This window comes from Heloderma suspectum, chromosome 10, assembly GCF_057233095.1.
Source record: "Heloderma suspectum isolate Gila_16-S chromosome 10, 16-S_ref, whole genome shotgun sequence".
In the NCBI taxonomy this organism is placed as follows: Eukaryota; Metazoa; Chordata; class Lepidosauria; order Squamata; family Helodermatidae; genus Heloderma; species Heloderma suspectum.
This window is the reverse complement of record NC_139467.1, coordinates 11,036,191-11,056,414: the sequence shown is the minus strand read 5'-3', so window position 1 is coordinate 11,056,414 and position 20,224 is coordinate 11,036,191. Positions and strand designations below refer to the sequence as shown.

The 20,224-nt window shown below is 46.7% G+C and overlaps 1 protein-coding gene across 1 annotated transcript in view; it reads left to right on the top strand.

The window, feature by feature from the left end:
• The window catches only part of GRIK5 (glutamate ionotropic receptor kainate type subunit 5), a 46,024-nt gene extending 26,053 nt beyond the window's left edge, over positions 1-19,971 (top strand). Inside the window, exons 11-19 of the mRNA XM_084815080.1 lie at positions 1,176-1,379; positions 3,323-3,436; positions 6,626-6,735; positions 8,125-8,298; positions 9,973-10,138; positions 13,776-14,001; positions 15,436-15,564; positions 16,984-17,105; positions 18,441-19,971. Coding sequence (XP_084671206.1) covers positions 1,176-1,379; positions 3,323-3,436; positions 6,626-6,735; positions 8,125-8,298; positions 9,973-10,138; positions 13,776-14,001; positions 15,436-15,564; positions 16,984-17,105; positions 18,441-18,797 — 1,602 coding nt within the window. The 3' untranslated portion in view covers positions 18,798-19,971. The remainder of the gene's footprint in view (positions 1-1,175; positions 1,380-3,322; positions 3,437-6,625; positions 6,736-8,124; positions 8,299-9,972; positions 10,139-13,775; positions 14,002-15,435; positions 15,565-16,983; positions 17,106-18,440) is intronic.
• Positions 19,972-20,224: the final 253 nt, after the last annotated feature.

The following is a 20,224-nucleotide window of genomic DNA, read 5'->3' as shown; positions in this document are numbered from 1 at the left end:
GGGCACCAGCTTGGGGAAGCCTGATGTAACAGCGGAGGCTGGTGGCTCCGATGTCAGTGGGATGGTGAATCGCACCTTGGAGAGCTCCTTTAGAGTCCTGGCTGGTTCTGACTAAAACCCGGAGCAGATTCACTGCCCCACTGACATCAGAGCCAGCAACCTCCAGTATGTACAGAATGCACGGCTGCAAGAAATGTTGATGGGCACTTTGCTTAGATTGCATAAAGAATTAGAGAAATTCATGGTCTCTTGATGACTACTAGCCATGATCGCAAAATGGACTTCCATGCACAGAGGCAGTATATCTGAATACCAGATGGTGCAGGGAAACAACAGAGGAAGATGCTCTGTTTGTGCGCTTCCAGAGACATCTGGCAGGCTCCTGCAGGAAACAGAACTGACTTAGCTTTGGAGTGGGCAACCTGTGACCCTCCACCTAATTTCAAAATAAATTTTTAAAGCCTGCTGCAAGCGATCAGATCAGACCTCTGGCAAGAGCAATCTCTTCTCTGCCCCAACAACCTGCTGGGAGGAGAGGAAGAGGTTGGGGGGGAGAGAGAGAGAGAGAGAGAAGAGGTTGCAGAAGAAGAGAGAGAATGTCTAAAGGGGTGGCAGAGAGAGAGAAGGGGGGAGAAGGACAGAGAGAGAGAGAGAAAGGAGGGTGGCATAATGAGAGAAGGGGAAGGGCTAAAGCTCAGTGGTAGAGCACCCAGTTTGCATGCAGAAGATCCCCAAGTCCAGGCAGGGCTGGAAAAATACCTGCTTCAAATCCTGGAGAGCTGAAACCCGCTGCTTGAAACCCACTGCCAGTCCATGTCGACAATACTGGGCTGGATGGACCAATGGTCTGACCAAGTATAAGGCAGCTTCCTATGTGCCTAGGGAAGAAAAATGAGATTAGAGAGAGTGGGAAGGGGGTGACCCCACCCACCTCTGGCTTTGGCCCTGAGCACATGGCCCCTGATGTATTAGCTCCAAGGGAATGTGGCTGTCAACCCACAGTTGTTCCCTTTTTTAGTGGGGCTGCTCTTGTGTTCTCTTGGAACAAAGACCCCCTGTCAAAATTGTACAAGGCCTTGATGACACACGTGTGTAGCCTTCTGCTTAAACTTCTCCCATGGATGGCAAAATGCCACATGCAGTATTTCACACTGGCTCCCTGCTCTCTCTTACAGGAGAACCCCTATGTGATGCGCCGTGCAAACTTCCAGGAACTGTCTGGCACCGAGCAGTATGAGGGCTTCTGCGTGGACATGCTCCACGAACTTGCCGACATCCTTAAATTCCGCTTCCAGATCAAGCTGGTGGATGATGGGCTCTACGGGGCGCCTGAACCCAATGGATCTTGGACTGGCATGGTGGGAGAGCTCATCAATAGGGTATGGCTGCTGGGAACTCCCCCCCACCCCCGGAATCTCCTCATCCCAGTCCTTCCCTTGAAGGAAACTCCCATAGGCAGTATTTAATTAGACATTGTACTTTGGGGGGATCTTTTGTCAGCTGATTTAACCTGCCAGAACCAGAATCTCACTGGAAGATGTGCGGCTGGTGGGAGAGGACAAGTGCATCCAAGCATGTGCAGAGTGCTCTTCCTTTGCAGATGAGTTGCCCCAGCCATCTGATGTGCTCATTGGGTTTAAGGTTTCTTAAATTGAGGCTCCAATGCTGCCCCCCCAACCCCCCCCCCACAAAGATCTGATCTACACATGCAGCAGAATGAGGTAGGTGGGATTCTGGGGTGGCAGAATGGACTGTACTAGTGACTACAGGTGTGGGGGGTCAGAGTTCTGAAAGTTCTTGTATGAGGAAAAGTCCTTGCAAGTAGAAAACTAGCACAACAAGGAGGGGCCTTGGCTAGAATATGTTCTCATCATGGTGCGAGCTTCTTTTTGCAGGGTGGTTTAATTTTTTAAACATGAAAGATCATTAAGAAATAGCATACTTGCCCCCAGTGTCTGAAGTAGTGCAATCCCCTCTTACCACCTCGGGATTCCACCACCTCATTTTGCTGCATGTGGAGACCAGGCCTCAGGCCCAAACTAACACTTACTTGTGGGGATAATGATTTGACCATTGGATTCTGTGGGTACCAAATCCTTTTTCGGCAAGGGGCAAGGGGGCTATCTGTAGAAAGGCTGGTATTCGCTCTGCAAGGGACAGAACAGCAAAGAATGCAGTAAGAAGACATAAGAGAGCAATCCTATGGCCCCTGGATAGGGTCTGGGCCCTCAAAGAATAGTTCAGATTCCTGGATTTGAGCTTAGAGATGGCGCTCCGACCTGGGTGCCAGGAGTCCGAGCTCCCCACCCCCTCCCCGTCCTCCTTACAGTTGGCATGAAGAGAACCATGCTGACTGCCTCTCTGAGTTCACAAAAGTGACCTAGGAGAGGAGGGAAAGGAGGCAGTTCTCTGGGCAGGGAGGGGAGTGGACTGGGGTGGCTGGATTAGGAAGAATCCTCTGGCCTTCTCAGCCTCCTTCCCTCCTGCTCTGCAGAGCCCCCAGCTAGACGGGCGGAAAAGCCCATCTAGCAAAAATGCAGAGCGGGAGGAGCACAGAGGCAAAGATCGCCTACACGCTCCTCCCACTCTTCATAGGATACCCATTAGCCTCCAAGTTCAGAGGCTGGTGGGCATCCCAATAGGATTATGCCCTTAGTGAATTGTAGAGAGAACTCCCCATCTACTGTAGTTCTGGACTCACCAACCACAAGGTCTGGCTGTCGGATGGGTGTTTAGTTCCTCCAGTCTACCAGTTCTGCCACTATTTCACTGCGTGGGCACATGTTTATACATTACATTTTGGAGAATGACAAAGGTTTTCGAACAACATGGTTAGAAAACTCTGTAAAAATAAATGTGTAAACTCCTAATTTTCAGCTGCATAAGCGAGCAAGGCATTCTCTGTATAAAATTACTGGAGACTTGCAGCCACACATTTGGCTGGTTACTTCAAATCATCATGTCACATTTGATGTCTCTCCCATCATGCAGCACCAGCTTGGCCTTCCTGACTCACAGCCACACTTTCCTCCAAAGATCTATTACACATCACTACCTTGCTGCTTGCAAGGTCTTGTTTGAGGTCCTCCCCACCTCATTGCCAAACAGATCTTTCATTCCCTCAGAGAACCTGCACTGTTCGTCAGCAATCTATTGCTGACACCTTTCACGCTGAGCAGTTAGAATGGCTGGAGGGTGGTGGAGGAAGGTGCAGCTTTTTGCTTCTGGTCCCAATCAGCAGAGGGCGACGTAGAGAGGAGTGCAGGTTGGGACGTACAGTTCTCTGAGTGACAGCCAGGGGTCACTGTGCTTTGCTCCGCAGAAAGCCGATCTGGCAGTGGCTGCTTTCACCATCACAGCTGAGCGGGAGAAGGTCATCGACTTCTCCAAGCCCTTCATGACCCTGGGGATCAGCATCCTGTACCGTGTACACATGGTACGTGTACCCTGTTTTGTGACAATGGGAGGGGACAGGACCAAGAGAATAGACAGATGGGTGGATGGTCCTAAGGACAAGATAGTGTGGCATTTTTCCATTTCGCACAGCCCAGTAGCTATGCTGGGAATCAGTAGGTGTTGCCAAGGAGTTTGCAATATCCCATGCAGTGCATTCTTGTTAAAGTAATGCTTCATCACGGGAAACTGGTTAAAGGAATACTTCTGCCTTCTGAATAGGCTTTTTCTCCATTGAGATAGCTCTGCAGAGTGTAGCCACATGTTGTGGCTTGCCAGGTGTTTGACACAAGCACACACCCCTTTTTTTCCTGGGAAGGCAACCCTCCCGCCCCAGCTAGTTTGATCATAGTGGAAGGCTGGCCATACATGACTCTTGGCTGCATTTAGCTTGGTGGGTCACAAGTTGTGCAGATGTGCTCATAAAGCAGGCTTGTCATCTCTCGTATACAGTGGTGGTTGGAGTGCAGTGTTTTCCTTTGATGTTGTGGTTAGAGCAGTTTTCCATAATCAGGTGCCCTCCAGATGTTTTGGACTTCAACCTCCATCAGCCCCAGCCAGCATGGCCAATAGTAAGGAATGCTGGGTGTTATGGTTCAAAACCATAGGACACTGGATCAAGGAAGGCTGGGTTAGATTGTTGGATTTGGACTAGTACTGTGCTGAATATTTTGATCAATTTATTTTCGTCCATTTATTTGCAAGGAGGGGTGAAAAGTAATTGCACCCAAAAACTGTGTGAAGGGGTAATAATTTCAGAGACATTTCTCAGAGTGCAGGGCCTCAGTGCTTCCCTTACTGTAAGGAGGTGGCTGAGGGGTTCCAGTGTGCTCTTTCTTTTAGCATTTTTCCTCCTGTCCTTGCAGCCTCTCAGGCTGCTTGAGCTTCTTGGAAAGGCCCCTGGAGGACTTAGCCAAGACTTCTTCCCTTGGGGCTTCCCTGTGCTGCTGACTGCTGAGTGCCTGAAAGCTGAGCAAGTTCTCCTCCTCTTCCTCCTCCTCTTCGTTAAAAGGACTTTTAATAACAACAAAACAAAACCAAAAAATGCCCCTCTCAGCTTTCAGGAACTCAACAGGCAGCAGCACAGCTAAGACCCAAGGGAGGAAGTCCTGGCTAAGTCCTCTAGCAAGCTGAAAAGCTGAAGCAGCCTGAGAAGCTGCAAGGACAGAATGGAGGAAAAATGCTAAAAGAAAGAGCACCCTGGAACCCCTCAGCCACCTCTTTACAGTAAGGGAAGCACTGAAGCCCTGCATCCTGAGAAATGTCTCTGAAATTCTCAACATCCCAATGAAAGAGGCAGAAAAACAACTGCCTCTTTTGCAGGGAAACTAAGAGGTTGTGAAAGGGCAGGTAGGGTTTTGGCACAACACAAATTTGGACTGCGGAGACGGGCCCATATCCCTCGTTCAGACATGAAGCTCACTGGGTGACTTTGGGCAAACCATGTCCGCATGTCACGACAGCCCACCATTGGTTAATTTACCGCTGGAGGCTGTTGTGCCAGGTGCCTGGCTTTTCATGGCTTGTCATGTCGCTCAAACCCAAACAGCAGGGGTTGTTTGAGAGTCATTTGAGGGTTAGACAACCCTCAAATAACTCATGGCTTGTTTGGGGTTTATTTGAGGGTTGTCTAACCCTCAAACAACCCCTGCTGCCAGGGTTCACATGACACAACAAGCTATGGCAAGCCACAGCTTTATAGCCCCTGTAAAAAATTAAGCCATGGTAGGCTGTCGTGTTGTGTGAACCAGGTCACTAACTTCACAGCATGAGTTACCTCACAGGGTTGTCATGAGGATATAATGGGTGTGTGGAGGAGATCCATGCATGATTCCCTGAGCTCCTTGGAGGAAGGACAGATTATGCTATCATAAATACCCAGTGACTTGTGAAAGGCCCATCAATGGAGCAAGGGAAGACCTGGCTGAAACACCCAGGCATATCATGAATCAGCAGAAATCAAGGTAACAACCCTGAGTCCCAAAACACAAGAGTACACAGCCTCATCTGCTAACAGTGATGGTAATATAGCCACATGTTGAACTTTAACATGATTCCCTTTGCTCTAATGCACCTTGAAGGAAGCCGGTTGGTTGTTATTATATCATGTCAGGAATGCCCTTGTTGTCTTCTGAATCCTCCAATAGCCAGAATCAACACTCAGACAAAAGGGCTGCTTTCCAAGGCTTTATTTCCATTCAACCTAATGAAGCTTACAGATGCTGATTGCCTGAGGCTCAGAGGAAATACAAAGGAACAGCCTATCAGGGGTTTCTAAGAGTTAGGATGTCAGTTGGTCTCTGTTTGGAGAAAAGCGCAGCAACTCTCTGAACTTAAGGAGTAGGAGGGGAAATTCTCCCCCTTTCCTGTGTGGCCTCGGGGTGCAGCTGTTGACGTCGAGCCAATCGGGCTGAGCGCCTCAGCTCAGCTCCCGCAACCTCTCGTTTGTGCCTGTGCCTTGCGTCTAAAAGCTCAACTTGTCCTTCCCTTTCCATGCCAGGGTCACTGTCGCTCCCAGGAATGTGAGTGGGGCCCTCCAGCTGCACCTCTGAAACCTGAGAGAGTTCCTCTCCCACGGATTGTGTTCTGAGTTCTCCTCCTCAGAATCAGAGCTGCTTTGGGACTCTATGGGCTCAGATCCAACCCTGACATATCAGGGGTGCCGGAAGATGTTTCAGAGGTTGATGGCTCAGGGTTGTTACCTTGATTTCTGCTGATTCATGATATGCCTGGGTGTTTCAGCCATGTGTTCCCTTGCTCCATTGATGGGCCTTTCACAAGTCACTGGGTATTTATGATAGTGTAATCTGTTCTTCTTCCAAGGAGCTCAGGGGACCATACATGGATCTCCTCCATACACGCACGACAACATGTCATCAGAGTGCACTGCAGAGTGCATAGAGTCAACATTTCATCAGGGTGTGCTGTAGTTGGCTAAGGCAGTTAGCTCCCTAGGCCTAGTGCTGTCTTCCCCCACCAAGTGGCTGTGCTGGCTGGGAATTGTGGAGTTGCCATTCAACACATCTGGAGGGCACCACATTGGGGAAGCCTGCCTGAATGGAACACTGCCTGTCCCCAGTCTGGGATGGCTCGGCTGTCTTTAAGCTGGGCTAAGACCCGAGAACAATAATTGAGTGTATCTCCTCTTCTATCCTGGTGACTTTCCTTACAGGGACGCAAACCAGGATATTTCTCCTTCCTGGACCCCTTCTCCCCAGCTGTATGGCTTTTCATGCTCCTGGCCTATCTTGCTGTCAGCTGTGTCCTCTTCCTAGCTGCCCGGTAAGTACACCCTATTATGGATTCATCCTAGGATGGCTTACGTGGTATATTTTGCAGGGGTGGTCTGCTTCCATGTTTTTTCTTGGGCAGAAGTATACAAACCCCTAATAAAATCAGCACCACCTACCAGTTAGTATTTCATTGTTACGGACCACATGTGCTCAGGAATAGCGCGACATGCAAATATGTACATTCACATATTACATACATGATATATAGGAAAGAGAAGAGTTAGAGTCAAGTGTGGAATATTTGAATTTCTTACAACTTGAAAACATTTCCCTTCCCCTTTTCCTTATGGGTGAAACTTGGGCAAAGTTTTTACCATATCTGTCGAAGACAAGATAAAATTGCTTTGAGGATTGCATCTGATCCTAAGGGCTATTAGTTGGCCATCCCTGCTTTATAGGATAGGTTAGCTGTGATACCTCCTCTACAGTGTTAGTATGTTACGCTTGGGGATGGGACCATAGCTCAGTGGTGGAGCACATGCTTTGTATGCAGATGGTCCCAGGTATCTCCAGGTAAAAAAGGATCAGGTAGGAGGTAATGTAAAAGATTGGACAACCCCTGCCAGCCAGAGTACACAGTCCTGGGCTAGACTGACAAATAGTCTGACCTGGTATGAGGCAGCTTCTGTGTTCTACCAGATTGTAGTAAATTAATGTTATAGTTCAAACCCTGTGGAGGTTGGTCATAGGTATTGCCATTTAAGGCTAGATCTGAAATGTCATGTTAAACCTGGCTTATCTTTAATGGCTTCTTACAATTAACTCTGGGAATTGGTTGTTTAGTGCGGGTGTCAAGAATTCCCTCTCATACCCCGAGTCTAAACATGTTCCCTTGGAAGTCAGTCAGTCATCCTTCTTTCTTCTTCCGTGCCTGTGTTCCCCCAGATTTTTGGGTTTGCCAGGCTCCTTCTCCAAAGTCAGAATGGCTATCAATTCCTAAATATAGGAAAGCATTCTTTTTGGCCCAGCTTAATGTTTTACCCTCTAGACCCTTAGCTGGAGGATATTCCAAAACACCAGTAAATGAGAGATGTTGCCCTTGTAACAATGTTGAAGTGGAATTTGTAATACATGTTTTGTTTAATTGCTGTTACATCAGGAGGTCAGAGATGCCCTGATACTTCCAGTTACTCAATCTTTTCCAGGTTGGTCTTTAGAATCTCTTAAGTGTATCTTACTCGAAGGATTGAATAGACTAATCACTGAGCAAGTTGCTAAATTTTTGAACGTTGCTATTTTAACTAGATCCTCTATGGCACTGTGACTTAATTTTATGATGTAGATCAATATATTTTATTGATTTGTATATTTTGCTGGTGGTTAGTTGACCATAAATAAAGGATTCTTTCTTTCTTCTCCTTCTCCTTCTTTTTGGCAGGCTGAGCCCCTATGAATGGTACAACCCTCACCCCTGTCTCCGGGAGCGGCACAACATATTGGAAAACCAGTACACACTTGGGAACAGCCTCTGGTTCCCAGTTGGGGGCTTCATGCAACAGGGATCTGAGATCATGCCTCGGGCCCTCTCTACCCGCTGTGTCAGTGGTGTCTGGTGAGCAGCAATGGGGCAAACACCATACAGCTTGGGGGAGGGAGGCGGGTGGGGAGTAAGGATCACTGGCGGGAGGGACCTCCATTTGATTTGACTTAGACTTAGGGCAGGTCTGGAAAAAAATTCCAGGCACCTCATCCCCCAAGTGCATAGAAACATTTTGCTGGTGCTTAAAACAATTGAAATCCCCCCCGCCCCCAGCCCTATTTAGAGCTTCCTCTTTAAAAATGTGATGCTGGCTCCTATGAATCGGATTTTTTTAATGAGATATTAATTAGGTCTGCAACCCTTAATTGATAGCATAATTGGTACTAAAGCTTTGGCTGATTAATCGGTGGGGGGCATTTTTAATTGGTGAGGACAACATTTAATATGTGGGACTGTGAATTAAGGGCACATTTGTTTTTCTTTGGAGGCTGCTTTAGTTCTGGCACACTACTGTAATAGAGAATGAAAAAAGAAAATAATAATAAAGATGGCCCTTCTACCACGGAGTTGCCGTTTGGGTTTGCTGAATTGTAGGTTGACTTATACTTCCTTCAGTAAATCAGAAATGCACTTAAAGGTTCGATGATATACAAGTTTATTTGATTAATTTATTGAATAGCCAGTTAAAAGGGAGATTATTAATCAACTTAAAAGTTGAATCTATTGCCAGCCTGAATATGGATCCATTTTTGTGTGCTCCCAAGCTCTCATTACAATCTTTTCAAGAGGTTGTTAAGCCTTTTCTGCAAAAATATAAAACAGAATTTACGTGTCATAACAGTCAGTCCTCATCAGAGAAGCAGAACAGATCCTTCATCAAAATATATGTGACTAGGATATGTTTTCCTTAGTCATGTAACTGGAATGCTCTTGGCTTGTGCCAGGTGAGGAGAAGACTTTCTCTCAAGCAAAATATGTTTCTTTAATGGCTTTTGTTGTGGACTTAAATGAGCATCAATACTTAAATGAGCATTGTTAGATTTTGATGGCTGGTGACTACTAGATACCTGACAGACACCACCTGCTTGGCTGGGAGTTGGAGACAACCATTTTGACAGCTGGAATGTAGCCAGAGAGGAGAAAGAAGTTTGAGTTGTTTGCAGTTCTCTGGCAGGCAAGAAGCAGCTTTTTTTTTGTTTTTTCCACTTTTGCGGGGAGAAGCTTGTGAATACATGCTCTTTACTTTAAAGAGTAGCGTTATCCATGTGGGTAAACTTTCTGCTTGGGGAAGTGAAGGAATGTGAACTGTCAGAAGAGTTTATGGATCAGATTCATGTTTGTTCGGGATTTTTTTGAGCTGGGATCTCTTGGTCTTCAGCCCTGTAATTTGTTTTTGAAGCTGGCATTGAGTCCTGAAACTGAGATCTCATTCGCTAGAATGGTTTTTCTCTGCACCTGCAGGATAGGTGTAGAGGAGTGCCTCTGAGCATGTCCAGAATGGCCTTCCCTCTCTACTGTCCCTTTTTATAAATGACAGCCATATTTCTAGATAGAAGGGACAAGAACTTCCAAGCAGTTTTGAACCCCAGCACCTCACTTTTTATAAATTAAGCAATGGTTATAACCCTCTCACTTGAGAATGAGTGTGTTTTCTTCTTTGTCTTTCTTGGGAAAAAATTGTGCCTTTGCATCCTTTCCACATGCTTTCATATGTGAAGCGGGGGCTTGTTGTTGCTTCTGTTGTAGGTGGGCGTTCACTCTGATCATCATTTCCTCCTACACGGCCAACCTTGCTGCCTTCCTCACCGTGCAGCGGATGGAGGTGCCCATCGAATCAGCAGACGACCTGGCTGACCAAACCAACATTGAATATGGCACTATCCATGCCGGTTCCACCATGACCTTCTTCCAAGTGAGAAACACGCCCCTCTCCCAGATGTCTGGTCTTCCTCTGTCGACCTTTTCTAAGCCATTGTGTTTTTGTCTGACCTTAGGGCTCCTTCCAGTGCCAGTGTATAGCAGAGCATTTGTAACAGGGCCTGAGGATGTGGAAAATGTTGTGTTTGAATTGAAAGTCGAAGACGTTTTTCCATGAAATGTCCCTGAGCATTAGAAAAATGTAGAGATGATAGGTAGGTCCATCAATGGCTGTGGTGGCTAAGCTTCCAGGAAATCCCCAGTTCAAATTTTCCCTCAGCTGAACGTACTAGATGGACCTCTGGCAAGCCGCTCTCCCTCAGCTTTAAGCTCCCGCCTCCCGCCCAATCTGTAGTGTGTGGGAAATAATAATGACCTACCTCTTGTAAGGATTACAAGAGGTAATATATGTGACACCTTTTAGAATGCAGAGATAATGTATGTGAAGCTTTTAAAGGCACAATATAAGTTCGAAGTATTGTTGTTGTTGTTAGTCTTGATAGTTAAACCTCTATATTAAGAGGCATTATAACTCTTAAATGCCCAGTGCTGGGGGCAAACAGCAGCAGATGGCAATCTCCTGTCTGTGAGCTTCTTGGGGGCATCTGGCTGGCCACCTTTGGTGTAATCCAGAAGGCAATATGTACATCATTAGAAGCAGGATATTAGATTCCTGCTGGGCCTTGACTCACATAGACTTTCAGGTGTAATGTAACATTTTCCACATACATTGCTTCACAGGAATTATTCCAGGTCTGAGGCTGCAGTCCTATGCATGTTTACCTGTAAGTCCCACTGAACTCAATAGGGTTTACTTCTGTGTAGACATGCATAGAATTATACTGTAAATCTAAACCAGCATTCACCAGAGTGCAGTTCTGCTTCTGTCACCAAGGCCTTAGAGCGTAGGAAGAAACAATGAAGCAGAGAGGGTCTCTAAGCATGTTGAGAGTGTATTTCCCTCACCACTGAGTAACCATCATTAACCTCTACCCACACCTAGAAGTGGGAGAGGCTTCAAGGGCAGAATACTTGAGCCCCTACACCTTTTGTTTTGTAAATGTAACCAGGTTTGATGGACAATTTTTCTTCTCCTTCTTCTCTTCCTTCTCCTTCTCCTTCTTCTATTTATTAAAAATATTTTTAAACCGGCCTTCATCCTTGTGGATACAGTATACAGTGAGTTTGGCCAAAGCAGGTCATACAAAAGTAATAAAATATGCAGCTGGCTCTCTGGTACCTTTAGTGGTTAAGGTAAAAAGAGGGAATTTGGGCTAGTGCCACTTTTCTCATCCCTACAAGACAAGCAGCTCCCTGGCAAAATTCCCTCTTCCAAACCACTGTGAAAGGTCTAGGGGCCCTGTCCTCTCTCATGTCTGGAAATGTTATGCTACAAGAAGCCCTTGCCTTTTTTTCATTCTCCTCCTCCCTGCAGGGAGTATTTTTTATTTACATCCTTGAAATACTCAGGAGGCGAGGAGGATGTCCACAAAGCCACTTCAGTGACTTGGTGGATGCCTGGCTGAGTTGACCTTCAGCAGTCTTTCCACCTCTCCATATATATAAGCTCCCAGCATTGAAGCCAGGCTTCTGTCTCCTGAGAGCTGTCCACAGGCCTTGCCCCTTCTCTGATATTGCACTGGGCTGAAGGCCTGCCTGTTCCTCAGAAAATATATTCAAAGTGTGCATCCCTCAGGACCAGGGGCACAAGGCCTGACATCTCTGCCTGAATGTGCTCCTTGCTACTACTCATAGTGCACTAGGCCAGGGATGGTGGTGGTCAGGGCTGGAGGTTTCCATGGCAACAGTAGCTAAGGTGGCAGTGACCAGTCTGTTCAGGCATCTCTCTCTCTCTCTCTCTTTGTCTAATTCCATCCTGCTCTTGGTTGCTCTGGCAACCTGTCTCCACAGTAACAGCAGTCTCTACTCCAGGAGACGTTAATGAAGGGAAATCAATCAACAAACAAGGTGGCAGGCCGTCTGGTAGAAAGGAAAACCTCTACAGTCTGGCTTTTCTCAGGGCCCTAGAAATCCTTTTCCATCCTGACCCAAAGCCTCCTCCAATCAAAGCTCTACCCTCCTCACATGCAGGCACTGGCTTACTGCAGGCTGCAAGGCCGCAGTTGCACCGCAAACTAATTTTTAACATGGAGTCTGTTTCTGCCTTCAGATGTATTGTGAAACTTGACTTTAGTAAAAAGAAAAAGAACAAAAGAACAAAACAAAACAAGCTCTTCCTCCCCCCAAATGATGGGTTATCCATATCATTCCCTCTCTGATCTTGAACTCAGTTGGTCTGGTGCCTGTCAGTTTGGAAGCAAAATGGGGCCACCCAAAAACAAAGCAGTGTTTTCTTCATATTCAGGGCACTCCTCAGGTATACAGAAATATATTTGTTAAAAAATTTAAAAGGAAAAGGTTTGAAAACAAAAACATCCCAGTAAAGATCTGTGACCTTCCAGGACTTACAGAATGTTGAGGTCTCTCTCTCATTCTCTCTCTCTCTCTCTCTCTTGCGCGTGTGTGTGTAAACTAGGAATGGGCCTTGTTTATTTAATGTATACTGTGTCTTTCTGCCAGAAAATGGCACTGGTTGAACCCCTAGGGTGGGGAAATGTTAAAAACTCTCCATGTGTTATAGGTAGGTTTTGGAAGGAGGGGGAGGAAAAGGACATCTTTTTCCTTTTTCATTCTGCAGAAACTACCATTCTCCCTTGCTTACCCCCCCCCCCCATACACATATTATAAAGCAATAAAATATTAAGGTTTGAAGCTGGCAGCCAGCCTTAAACTGTATTACAAGGCTGCTGTACCAGGTTGGCTAGGGGGCTGAACAGGATCACTCCTGTTAGGACCTAGAGATACACTGCAGTGCAGGACCTCACGTGTGTGTGTGTATAAAATTAGGCTGCAACAATGTCCCCCTCACCCCAGTCTCCATCAACAAAGATACCATGGGTGGTTCTAGTGCAGAGGTGGGCGACTTTGGGACGTTTGGTGGCCATTCTCACTCCCACACAGACTACACTTCCACCACCTTCACCCTGTGGAATTTGGTGGCAGCAAAAAAATTGCTGATTTATGGGGCAAAATGCTAGAGAATGCTACAGTGGCTAAATTTAGCTTGAAAATAAGCTGAATTTTGCCACTGTGTCATTCTGTAGCAATTTGCCATTGATTTTGGGTGGCAGAGTGTATGTGCAGGGGCCAACCCTGGTGTGGTGTGTATATATCTCTGCGACATACCAGTGCACCATTATGGTGTAGTCCTTAGAGTCTTGAACTTATACTAGCAAGTTCCAAGTTCAAATCCCCAGTCAGCCATAAAGCTTTCTGAGTCACCTGGCATCAATCACTATCTCTCAGTCTAGCTTACCCAACAGGGTTTTTGTGAGGATAAAACAGGGGTGGCAAGGAGAACCATGTGCATAGCCCTGAGCGATTTAGAGGAAGTGTGGGAACCAGTGTAATAGATACATAAAAAATGCGGAGGTCTTGTCTCCACTTACATACACACATTGCTTGTTATAATGACATTTTGCTAGTGGAGAACACAAAGAAAGCTATGAATGGATTGTAAAATCTTCGCTTCCTCTTGCCCTCATTCTTTGCCTGTTTCTCTTTCCACCCAGAATTCTCGGTACCAGACGTATCAGCGGATGTGGAATTACATGCATTCAAAGCAACCTAGTGTCTTTGTAAAGAGCACAGAAGAGGGAATTGCCCGGGTGCTGAATTCGAAATATGCCTTCCTGCTTGAGAGCACTATGAACGAGTATCACCGGAGGCTGAACTGCAACCTCACACAAATTGGGGGGCTGCTTGATACCAAGGGCTATGGCATTGGCATGCCACTGGGTGAGTGGCAGTAGCTGGGGCATAGGTGCCAGAAGCAAGAAAGTGGAAAATATCAAAGGCATGGGAACAGATAAGCATGGACCAAATATTAAATAAAGTTTATTTATTTAACTTAAATAAAGTTTATTTATTTAATTTATACCCCACATTTCCAACAAAAATGGTACTGAAGACCATATAATCAATTATTGTATGATTACTATAACTACTACTACTAATATTCCTAAAGAGCTAGGTGCCATACAAAAAATAATAAATAAAGACAAGGGGCTCCTTCACATGGAGCTTTTATCCTGCTATTGAGATTGCTCCTTCATGAAAGTTTGCAGGCACTTTAGATGATGCCGTGAACCTCCAAGGCATCTCCTTCACTAAATGCCCTTTGTTCCATTTTTAAATAGATCGCAGATAATGAGCTATCAAATTACCCTGTTCTGTTCTGCTTGAGTTCCCTCTGTGAAAAGAGGAAAAGCGGCAAGAAGAGTGAGATCAATGAAAGATATGGAAGACTCAGATATGGGGAGAAGGAGGGGGAAAGGGGAGGGGGAAAAGGAAGCACGTCAAAAGGGAGTTGTCGTGGTCCTGCATTTGAAACAGAAGCAGAAAGCCCTGTTTTAAATGCAGGACTTTAGGCTGGTGTAGAGATGCTCAAGGTCCTGTCTTGCCGGCTTATAATCTAAAAGTACTCAGCATGAGAAACTAATGGGGATTCATGGAAAAGGACTGCCACAGGAGACCTTTGTGGGGTTGGTTCAGGTACCCTGTTTATTGGGTCATGGGTGGTTATTGGAACTGGGACTGGATGGTTATTGGAAGCAAGGAGATGCAAGTAACTGCGGGCTCAGCTGGGTGGCAAGTTGCCAGGAACATGTGGAGTTCAAGACGCTCTGAACTGTTCATAAGGAATTCTTGTTGAGAGCCACAGTCATCTGTTTTAAATTGGCTGGTTGGCTTCAGCACAAAGGAGAGAATGCTCCCTTGCTTTTTCACGCAGTCGTGCATGTATGTATATGCACGACAGTGCACATAAACAGGCAGGAATAATCTCTCAAGAATGTGGATCCAGTCCGCCATATAGATTTCTTAGACACGTCACTTTTCATTTGGATGAACTTTGACAAATTAAAGGAAGCAATTCACCAGGAGATTAGTGTTAAGGGGAACTTTAAAAAAGTGATAGACTTGATGCAAATTTATATATTGCAGAGGAGCTGAGCTATTGCATGAACACCTTATTTTGCTTACCTTAAATGCTGACAAGTCTTGAGCAACCAAGAGCTAACTAGAAGGAGAAAAATAAGATCCAAAGGCAGCAGGGAACTGTATCAGACTTCTTCTGTAATCTATTGCACAAATGCTGGAGTTGAGGATGAGGGGTAGATGCATTATCATCTTACAGCCTGGTATCATATTTGCTTCCTTGACATTCTGTAGGCTCCCCATTCCGGGATGAGATCACTCTTGCCATTCTGCAGCTTCAGGAGAACAACCGCCTGGAAATCCTGAAACGCAAATGGTGGGAAGGAAGCAAGTGCCCTAAAGAGGAAGACCACCGTGCCAAAGGTCAGAGGTTGAGGGGAAGTGATGGGTGTTGGTAGCCCAAGATTGCCAATAGACATAAGATTATCAGTACATATGTGACTCATCTTTTTTGATGTCAGTGTCCCTCGCACCCCTCTTCAGTACATACACATAATTATGCCTGGCAGTTTTAAAAATAGAGTTGAAAAAAGAAGCCAGCAGGGTGAGAAAATGGTTCTGAGTCTAAATTAAGACCTGGAGCTGTCAAGGGTCCAAGAGAGTATGCATGTGAGGATGTATTTGGGAGTTCTATGGGGATGTTTTGGTCTTTGTTTGGAACTGGAGTTTCATGTTTGTTTCCAGTGCCAGATGTAAGCTTTGGGGGACTGGCCTCTTGTGGCAACAGAGAAGATTACAGGGAGAAAAGACAGGATGCTGCAAGAAAAACCAATACGGTGCAGCTAGAGATACAGGGTGCCCCCCCCATAATAACACATGCCTTATCCTGTCAAAAGGAGATGTAGTATGTGTCTAACTAATTGCTGAGCAAGTGAATCTCTTCTTTTGATCTGGATACAGAGGCTTTTATTCTCAGCCTGTGTTTTATTGATTTTTAAGATTCCCCTGATGAAGATCAGAGAAACGCACCAGGAATTATTTATTAAATAACTATTGCACTTTATTGTTTTTTGCCTGCTGCTTTCTTTCTGGGTTTCGGTGTGACACACTTTTTCTAGAGGCAGACAACATAACCACTAAGATTGCTGACAGTAATTGGGTGCGTACACTGCAGCTTTTGCTTGTCTCACTTGGGCTGCATCTACCACAAACTTAAACTGAGATTTAATAGAGATTCTTTCTCCCCATGGAACCCTGAGAAATGTAGTTCTGTGGTGGGGAGGGCTTAGATTTTCTAACAGCAAGTTCTTAGTCTCCTCACCAAACTACAACTCCCAGGTTTGGGGAGGAAAACATAACTATTGAACTGATAGAAAGCTGATATTTATGGTTTCCTCTCCACATACACACATACTATCACTTTCTAAGTGAGGGCTTTATTGCCCTCAACACCATTGCCCCAATCTGATTGCCTTTGTTGTGTTGTGACATCATCACATTTACCTCGTGATCCCTGGCTAAGCTGAAGAACGCCAGCAAGGGGAGTGCAAAGAGGGAGAAACACATGCCCTGCAAACATCTTCAAACACATTTTAAAAAGGGATATTTTGAGCGTTTTCCTGGGAGACATTTGATGTCTACAAACAAATATTCAATGCAGCTCCAGTCTGATACATCCCAGCTTACTTCTGATGGTGGGGCAGAAGGGAACGCTGGGCAATTAAGCAATGTTAGTGGTGGAGTAAGGGCCTTTTTGTGTAGTTGGAAAAGCTGGCATACTTCCTGCAAGTGAACAAGGCAAAGCAACTGTCAGCTCCCATCATTTTTTTCCCCCCCCAACAGGGCTTGGCATGGAGAATATTGGAGGCATTTTTGTGGTGCTGATCTGTGGGCTCATCATTGCAGTCTTCGTGGCTGTCATGGAGTTTGTATGGGCCACGCGCCGCTCGGCTGAACATGAGGAGGTGAGGGGGGAGGGTCTCAAGGGGAGTGGGAAGGAGGGGCAGGAGACGGGGATGGGAGAAAGGCTGTTGCTGTCAGCCTCTGTGGGAGTATAAACTGGATTTAGTAAGAATGAAGGCACTAAAGCCATCAGTGGGCCACAAGGAGAATAGAAAGTGAACGAGGATATGTAGCAGAGTCGTAAGTGGAACAAAATGAGCATGAGAAAACGTCCCTGTCCCTGGTCAGTCACTTGTTTTCTTGAAGGCCCAGTTTGAAAAGGACGTGATTGGTGGTAGGCCAAGTCCTGTCGCAAAGGTCCTGCTAGCAAGGCCTTTTCTCACAGAAGCCACTCCCTCTTTTGCCTCAGGGTGGCGTGGGGTGGCACCCCTCCAAAGCCTGGATTCTGTACCCATGTATCTTATATTTTTAGACTTTTCTGTTGTGAAACTGAGACTGTTGCTGTTTCCCCACCCACTTTGCTCAAGCCGAAATGGCTGCCATGTTGTGACATCACAACATGGCTGACATTTCTGGAATGGCACCAGTGCTTGTATTTTATTAAAACTGGAAGGCAGCCAGTTCAGAATGGACAGAAGGAAGTATTTCTTCATGGAATGCCTGATCAACTTTCATTGCTACAGGATGTTGTGATGGCCATTCGCAGAAGGATTAAATGATTTGAGGCTAAGTCTACTGAAAGCTTTTAGTCATGATAGCTAGGAGTCAAACCTCTATGTTCAGCACGAGTCTGCCCATGAATACCAGATACTGGGGAGTCCAACAGGGATTGGGTGGTGTCACTACCTTGCCCTATAGGTTTGTCTGGGGCATTCCAAGTGCAGAGGTGGATCTTTGGTCTCACCCAGCCTGGCACTTTTTATGGCTTCAGCTCTTGTGATTTGAAGGCAATCTGGAGACTTAAAATCCTCTGGGTGCTTGCAGGCAAGGCTTTACCCTGCCATATTCACAGAATTTTACGGTTGGTCCAGACAACGTTGCCACCCACTCATAACCCTTCCGCGTTTTCCCACAGCTTCTTCCACCATTTTTTTTACTGAGGAAAATCCATTAAATAATAAAAAAAGACTGAATAGCTGCAATGCTACCAGTAATACAGTAATAGCTGCATTGCTGGTAGTGCTAGAAGTCCCTCCATCTGGAAGCATTGTCTTGTCCAAGAAGTGAGAGTTCTATACTTTATCTGGGAGAGGGATGTGTCCCCTTCCCTTTAAAAAAAAAATGCATCTCCTATCTTTTTAGATTGTTCATCTGCTGGGTAGCTGGCAATGGAGCGAGGTCTCCCACTTGCCATGCACCGTCTCACTGCTCTTTCCCTCCCCCAACTCTGCCTGCAGATCTCGGTGTGCCAGGAGATGCTGCGAGAGCTGCGCCATGCCGTTTCTTGCCGCAAGCCAACCCGCTCCCGCCGTCGGCGACGCCACCACGCCACCCGAGGAGCCCTGTCGCTGCGCTCTGTCCGCGAGATGCGCCTCAGCAATGGCAAGCTCTACTCGGGGACTTTAGTGTCAGAGCCTGGCCCACAGCGCCTCCTGGAGGAGCCCCCCCGGCCTTGCACCCACGTCCGCATCTGCCATGAGTGCCGGCGTATCCAGACTCTTCGGGGAGCCCCACCACCACCTCGGGGGCCCCCGCCCCCTGAGGAGGGCACTCCAAGACGGGGCGTCCCCCGCGAACTCACCGAGCAGGAGTGACGCCCCCACTTGCTTATCGCCCCTTCCCCACCTCAGCCCTGCCTTCGCTCTCTTGCGGAGGTGCCTGCTATTAGACATGTACGCTATGCGTATGCCCTGACTTGGGGACCCAGGCCTGTGGGGACCCCCACCCCGGCACAGTGCCCCTTGCCCTTGGGTGTGTGTGGAAATCCTTGCAGCCCCCTGACTGCTGTGGAGAAAGAAGTCCACAACTCTTCCCAAAATCCAAGGGAGGGAGTCCCTTTCTGATCCTCCCCTCCTTGTGGGAAAGAGACACATATGACACCCCCCCCCCTCCACTGAGCCTCACCATTGGGGTGATGGATCTGTGGGCACCTATCTCTGACATTGTGGGAAGACAGACTCCAGTCTCTTACTGCAGGGTAAAGAAATAACAGAACCAATGTCCACCTTTGCAGGAAGAACATCCCTGCAGATGTCTCCACCCACAGACCCCTCCCAATATCAGCCTTGCCCTCTCCAGCTCCTCCTTGCCCTTCCACAGTACAGCTGGTCCCCACCCCCTCATAGTCCCCTTTGTGCTGTTCCCCCATGCCTTCACCCTATGGGAGGGACTTGCTCAAACAGATGCACCAAAGGGGTAGAAAATCTCACACTGCCCCTGTCATGTGCCTCGGGAAAGCTGAGAAAAAAACACTCCAGCCTTTTGTGGGGGTGGGGGACAGTTTTCCCTTTGTATGTGGGGGGTGAAGGTTGGAACCTCCATTGGAAACATGCATAGCAGTGAAGAATCCCCAACCCAAGCGGGGTGTGGGCAAACTCTGCTTTGGGGCTTGAGGCTGAACTCAGGGTCAACTAAGCCGCCTTCTGAGGAATCGTGGGGCCAGTTGGATTCATCACTTTTAACAAACAGACCTGGAGTACACAGGACCAAGATCTGAAGGGGGCGCATGGAGGAAAACAACAGAGGTAACCAACCAACCCAACTTTTAGGCGTGGGGGGAAGCAAACTGCACAGGACCCCAAAAGCAGAAGAGTGGGGAGCAAGGATGGGTCTGTGGGGCCCCCTCTCCACAAAGTCTTGTCTGTCTTTTTTTAATTTTTGTTTCATTCTTTTAATTTTTGTTTCTTTTTTTGGACAAATTTCTATAGAAGCCAAAAACTGGAGACTTTAGTGGCAACCCCAAATAAACGTGAAAATACTTGATTATTTTATGTGAGCGATGGGAGAGGATTATTTTTTGTGGTGATGGTGGGGACTCTCTGGTACTCACTGTTGTGTGTACACACACACATGCATGCACACACAATTCCTCAGTCCATCACTCCTTTACTTGTGTAAGTGCTTGATCACACAGCAAAAGAAGGATGAAAAAACAGGGGTGGTGGGTGCACCAAGATTTATTGACAAACTGTTTTTTCAGATTTCCTAATGCGTTTCAAACTTCTGTGTTCTTCCTCAGGGG